Source organism: Belonocnema kinseyi, chromosome 6 (genome assembly GCF_010883055.1).
Source record: "Belonocnema kinseyi isolate 2016_QV_RU_SX_M_011 chromosome 6, B_treatae_v1, whole genome shotgun sequence".
Classification (NCBI taxonomy): domain Eukaryota; kingdom Metazoa; phylum Arthropoda; class Insecta; order Hymenoptera; family Cynipidae; genus Belonocnema; species Belonocnema kinseyi.
The window spans coordinates 51,178,406-51,185,523 of record NC_046662.1 but is presented as its reverse complement, the minus strand read 5'-3'; the positions used below and the strand labels follow the sequence as shown (position 1 = coordinate 51,185,523).

Below are 7,118 nucleotides of genomic sequence, written 5' to 3'. Positions count from 1 at the left end.
ATGATCAAAAACTTTGATTGTTAATAACATTTTTAAAAAAATTTTGTTGCAACAATATTTTAAGGGAGTTATTTTGATATTAAAACGATTCGAAAACTGTATAAATTTATTGAAAATAGAACTACGGATTTAAAAGTAGCATATTTGATGAGATATTTTATCCCATTTGTACAAATTAGGAAAAAAGTTTAAAAAAGCTGCCAAATTTTCGTTTTAAAATTATCGAAAACAAAAATTTGCAATAAGGCTTCTTATATTTTTGATTGGTACCGTATTTTATACTTTATTAAAATATTGTAGACACCTTTTCTTGAAATTTTTATAAATTCGATATCCTGATTAGTGTCTCTATTTTTTTATAAATTTCCTGGTACCGCCTGCCCCCTGTCAGGCCGAGACTTAACTAACATTCGACTGAAGGTTGAAAAGATGTAATTCATACCCCAGTTAAATTCGCAAATTGACGGAACAGTGAGCTGAACGGTATTTCTTACGCTCGGCTTTTTTAGTTTGTTCGTGTATGCTAAACAAGAAATTACAGTTCAAATAAAATGTGTTCCTTTGCTGACAAAAGGTGAGCAACACTTTTCCGTTTAGCGATTCTCCAAATCCAAATTTTCCTCGCCAAATTTCCTCTTCATTTTATTTTCTTTTTCTCAAATTTTGCACTAATAACACTTTTTTCGTTAAAAAAACAAAGTTTTTTATTTTTATTTTTATTTTCAAAAATACATTCTAGGTTATATTTTTTATAACTTCTTAGAAAAGAATTCTGTAAGTCTGAAAATATTATTATGGTTATAAAAAAAAGGAAAAATAATTAATTTAGTTTTTCATACTTTTAGTTCTTTTAAGTTTCAATCTAAGAATCGATGAAATTAGGCTTGTTGTGTTTTTTATGGTTTGTTATCTTATGTGTGGATTAAAAAAAAATATATTTTCAGGGAGTTTTTATTTTATAAGTTAATTAGCCGGCGCAAAATTAAAAGCGGTTTTTGCGCCTTCGAATCGATTAAACTAGATCATGCTTTGTTGAAAAGAGGCCAAGGGGGAATAGCCGTTTGGGTTTAACAAGCAAATAGAGAATCGCGTGATTTCGTACCAAGTTTTGAAATCGGAACCCACGGGACCGTATTTAAAAAGTTTAAGCTTACACTTATTTTTAAGTGCAACAAAGTTAAATTTAAAAAAATATAATAATTTTTAATTTCCAAAATTTAAAACTACAAAACAAATTAAATTTTCAGCTTTGAAGTTCAGGAGTTTCAAAATTAGAAAATTCAATTGCGAAAGAATTTAAACTTGATAGAAACGTCAATTTTCTTATCTGGGGGGGGGGGGGCTCAATATTATTTTAGTTTCAAACATTATTTTTTGAAGTCCTAAAACTCAAAACCGTAAAAAAACTAAATTTTTAAAAATATTACACTTTTACTAACAACTTTTGCTATTAAAATAAATGAAATTAACCTGTAGTACGTTTACTGAAATTTTAACAATAATTGACATTACACGATGATTGTGAATCTGTTTAAAATTAAGAAAGTTACAGATTTTAAGACTAAAAATTGAATTTTTTATTTAAAAGCCTCAGTCGTTAAACAAATGTCAGCGTCCGATTAAAACTTTATCAATTATTCTTCACTTTACAATAATTTTAAATAATCAGATTCATAATTAAACAAAAATTTTTAATTAAAAATCCTATTCAAATATTGTTTCAATCTAAAATAGAACATATATCACCAATTTAATTCCAAACATTTTAATTAAGAAACAGACTATTTTTTAGTATTTAGCAATACTTTACTTTAAATTTAGGACATTGAAATGAGATAGAAATGAAATTTAAAATCTTATTTACCGTCCAATAATTAAGTTAATGTGTAATATTCTAGAAAAAAAACCAAGAATCCAACGAACAAATTTGGATAACCACCATAAAATGTTCCTATTGTAACTTGAAAAAAGATGCTCTTTAAGGCAATGTGACGAGTGGGTCACGTGACCAGATTCCTACCTTGCCCTCAATTTTTTTATTTCCCAACTTATTTTTACACGAAGCGCCATATCGACTTGAAAATTTGGGATAATAAATAAGAAGCACTAAGGAAGGTGGGTCTGGTTCTAAATTTTAATAATTATGAAAAAAGCAACAAAAATTATTTACAACAAAAAACTGTTTTCATAATTATACAAATCTAGGACCAGACCCACTATTCTTAGTGCTTCTTATTTAGTATCCCAAATTTTCAAGTCGATGTGGAGTTTTGTGTGATCATAAGATGAGAAATAAAAAAAGTGGTGGTAAGGTAGAAATCTGGTCACGTGACCCACTCATTACATGGCCTTAAGAAAAGAAAAGAAAAAAAATCCTAAAAAAGTAAAAAATTCCTGGACAAAAATAAAAAATATGAAATAAAAGTGAGAAAGAAACCAACGAAATCCTCTTCCTTCTCTATTTTATTTATTTTTAAAAATTTATATTATTATCAAATTAGAATAAAAAACTTTTGTAAATAATATTTATCAAATCAGCTCAAATTGTTTTAACCTGCATGAGTATCGAAACGTTATTGAACATTATTTACAAATGATTTATATTGTAATTGGACAAAAATAAAAATAAAAAAGACGGAAAAAATAAAAAAGGAGAAGGAAGGGGATCTGTTTGGTTTCATTCTCATTTTTCTTATCTCCTTTTATTTTTGTCAAAAGAAAATGTTATGATGGTTGTCCAAATTTGTTCGTTGCATTTTTGGTTTTACTTTCTGGAATTCTATCAATCAATATTTTACTTCTCCTTAAAACTAAGCTATTATAAATCAAATATTAGAAACTAAACCATTTTAAACTGAATATTTTGAAATAAAAAGCCTTCAATTATTAATATTTAAGAGTGTTAAATTAAAACTTTGAACGTTATATTTTTTTAATTATTCTATGCAACAAATTTGTAATAGGTGTGTTAAATTATTAAATTGCGATATATAAATAAGAACTAAGAACATAAAAAATTAATTTAAAACTAAAAAATATTTAAAAAATGAAAAACCAATTTTATATTTTTGAAGATTGACAATTCTTACTTTTCCTGGGAAAATTAAAAAAAATATATATTTTGAAACGCTAAGTTTGAAAGAATATTTAAATGGGTTAACATTTTTTTATTAATATATGTAAATTAAACAGTTAAGCATTTAGAAAATAGTCTAGTAGGTTTAAGATGTATTTATAAGTTTTTAAAAGATTCGAACAAATATTAAAACGTGAAAAAATTTCAACAAATTTAAAACACAATGCAGATTTTTCAAGATTTCAAAATCAAAATTTATTATCTTTTTATATATTTTGAAAGGCTTCAAATGATTAAAAAATTAGTATCAAAATTCCTAGAAAATCTGACAATGATTTTTTAAAATTATTTGCTAAATAATATTTAAAAAGATCTCCAAAATTTTGTAAAAAGAATCTGAAAGATATTTTTTTTAATTTGCAGGATTTTCAAAAAATTATAAGAGAAATTCGAGGGTTAAGATAATGAAATTATCAATAGATTTCTGCAAAAATCTTATATGATTTTTTAAACAAATATTTTAGAGGCTACTCAAAAAGATTTTTAAACAAATTTTTTGATGTAAGAATTAATTTTTGTAGCTTAAAAATACTTAAAATTATATAAATTTTTAATTAACATTCTTTTACAAATATTTTTAAATTAACAGCATTGAAAATAATAGCGTGGATTTCCATTTTTTCAAGCTTAGAACTTCATAATATGTATAAATGTTGAAAATTTGAATTTAAAAACTTAATTGTTTTATTATACATTGTTTAAGTCAAGTTAATTGCTTCTGAAATATAAAGAATAATGTCTAAATAAACTTATTTTGAAAAATAATTTTTCTATAAGCTAATAAAAAAACTGAGTTTTGTTTTCACACCGTAATCAAAATTTATTTATATTATCATTTTTTTAATTAGTTGAAATTTTTTTATTCGATAAATTAAAGCGAAAAGATTCCATTTTTATATCTAATGTATACATTTTCTATTATAATGTTCCTCATTTGTGAAAATGTAAATTTATTCTTCTATGTATTTAATTTAGAACTAATTCTAGTTACAGAAAATAATAAAAATGGGTGCGATGTCAAGCTGCTCCACAAGCCTTTCAAATAAATGTATAGCTTGTATATATTTTATCAGATTTTTTACGCTAACTATACTAGTATGTGCGCGCGCACGCGCGCGCTCACTTTTATACTTATTCTTATCATTTACTCAATTTTCTAATAACAATTTATTTATTTAAATTTTCTGAATACTTACATTCTTGTTCACATATTACGTAATATTATTTTAAACCCTTATACCTTCCCACGCCCTAATTGCAGTTACGTAACATGTTTTTTTTGTATTAGTTTAAAAAACTTAATAAACGTTTTGTAAATAAAGAAAGATATTTAGGATGAAGTGCGGTATGCAAATATATTAAACAATATTTTGACGTAACACAACAATGCTTTTTTAATATTTTTTTAGTTTCACACATTTATAAATTATTTACAAGGAAAGAAGTATCAGCAGTTTTTTTTAAATTATATAAATTTTATAATTTTCATGAGACAATGAGGGAACATTTTTTAATATTTCAGATATCTCACAAAAGAATGTAGAAGATTTAAAAAATATATATTTTATTTTAAACGATTTTACAAATTATTAGAAAAATTTTAGCATTTTTAAGAGATATTTAGGGCTCTTATAATTTCAGAATGAATGATAAATATTCCATACTTTTTCGGAAATGCTTCCAAGGTTTAAAATATTTAAAATCTATGCAAAGCCTCTTGAATTTCTAAAAATATTTTGAAATGAGTCCAATTTTTCTTGAAATTTTGAAAAATCATTTAAAATGTAGAAAATTAAGCTCAAAATCTTCCAAAATCTCTTACAATTTTCACAGGATTTTACAAAATAATAGGAAAAGTTCGAGCCCTTTTAAAATAAATATATATGCAATGCCTCTTAAATTCTGAAAAATATTTTTATCTGACGGGAATTTTTCTTCAAATTTTGAAAAGTTATTTAAAATGTAAAACATTGCCTCAAAACATACCCAATTTTCCAAGGAACTTGAATAACATTTATTTATTAACTTGAGACCTTTCAAAGTTATTTTAATTAAGGGCATGTGATACTTTACCATAGAGGTTTTCAGTTTTCCACACATTTTATTAACAATTTTTTATTTGGAAAAAACCTTAATGTTCAGACATTTGCGTTTTTAACGTCTGGCTTTTTTTTTGTTTAAAAACTTTCACATAAATCTGGATTTTTTAAAAATCTTCTGCAGTTTAAAAATCTTCTTCATTCTCGTTTAATCTTCGCTATATTTATAGAATTTTATGGTTTATTTTATTTTTTATTTTTTAATGTTACCATATTGAAACATTTTGCTTTAAAATCTTCTACTCTTTTCGAAATTTAAGGAAATATTTGATGTTTCAAAATCTTTTTGAATTTTCTCCTAAAGCTTATTTTTCAAATTAAAAAATCGAAAGATATTGTTTTGGGAACCTAAAGAGTTTATGTCATTATCCTGCATTTTTAAAGAAATATATTATTTTATTATATTTATTATATTATTTTATTTTATTATTATATATTTTTTAACAATTTTGGAATCTTCAAAATTTTAAATTATTATTTCAAAACGAAATATTAACTGCTTAAAATTTTCCCATAACTGTTTAGATAAATTTAATCTCAAAATCTTTTGAAATTATTAAGACGCTATTAAGATTGCTATTCAATTTAATGTTTTAAAGAAAATATTCAGCTTATACCAATTAGTCATTTTACAAAATAAGAAGCATTAAACTATAATTCTCACTAAAACCTTTAAATAATTTGTAGTTAATATGTTTTTTTAAATTTGAATTTTCATTTCTTAAATTGTTCTTCATTAATAAGCTCGTGAGCTAATTTCAGAAAATGTGAATTTTTGTAAAATCAGTTGATAATTAATCATTTCACAACATAAAAAGCATTACACTATTATTTTCATAAAAAAATTCAAATAATGTTTACATTATATTCTCATTCCAATTTGAAACTGCATTTCTCTACATTTAATTTATTAATAAGATTTTTAGCTAAGCTGAAAATTAAAATATGTGTACATATAATTTAGAAAATTGAATTTAAATACTCATTTGACAATATCGGAAGCACCATAAAAAATTATATAATTTTAATACAAGTATTTAAAAGAAAAAAAGAAACTTTTATTACGAAAGTAATAGCTAATATTCAAATACATAGTCTGAGAGGAAATAACATATTTATGTTACTAAATATTAAACAGTTTAAATCTAATCTTCATGTACTTTGATATTTTATTTTTTATTATTAAATCTTAATTTATATAATAATATTATTAAACTTAATAAAATTTTAAAAATTATTCCTGTAACAATGAATAAACCAATTTAAAATTTATTGAAGTCATATTTAATTTTAAATTTGTAAATAATTTTAAAATAGGAAATATAAATATATTATTATTTTAGAAATTATAAGCATGTATAACATAATATTATTAAGCTTTAGAATTAATGTAGCTCCAATATTAAATAGTTAATAAATTTTTATTAGATAACGTCAAAATAAAATTACGTTATTATTTAATTTTAATATGTAAATAACAAGTTTTTAATAGTAAGTCATTAAAATAATTGAAACAGTAATATAATAAATTTATTTAATTGTAATTTAACTTATAATAACATTATGTTTTTATCAAAATTTTAATTATAATGTACATAATAATAGTATTGAACTTGATGATTTCGCAATATATCTATTCATTTAATAATCTTTTATGTTATTTCAAACAATGAAATTTCAAGATAAAATTTAAACAATTATTCCAGTAACATTGGATAAAGCCATTAAAAATGTATTAAAATTATATTTAATTTTTATTTATTACATAATTTTAAAGTATAAAATAAAAATATAATAGCATTATACAAAATTAATAGCATGTATAACATGATATTATTAAGCTTTATAATTTACAAATATAAAAATAAAAAAAATATTATTAT

The 7,118-nt window shown here is 22.6% G+C and overlaps 1 protein-coding gene across 1 annotated transcript in view; it reads left to right on the top strand.

Moving 5' to 3' along the window:
* The first annotated feature begins 486 nt into the window (after positions 1 to 486).
* The window catches only part of LOC117174744 (inactive ubiquitin carboxyl-terminal hydrolase MINDY-4B), an 80,782-nt gene continuing 74,150 nt past the window's right edge, over positions 487 to 7,118 (top strand). Inside the window, exon 1 of the mRNA XM_033364083.1 lies at positions 487 to 574. Within this exon, the coding sequence (XP_033219974.1) occupies positions 552 to 574 (23 nt within the window). The 5' untranslated portion in view covers positions 487 to 551. The remainder of the gene's footprint in view (positions 575 to 7,118) is intronic.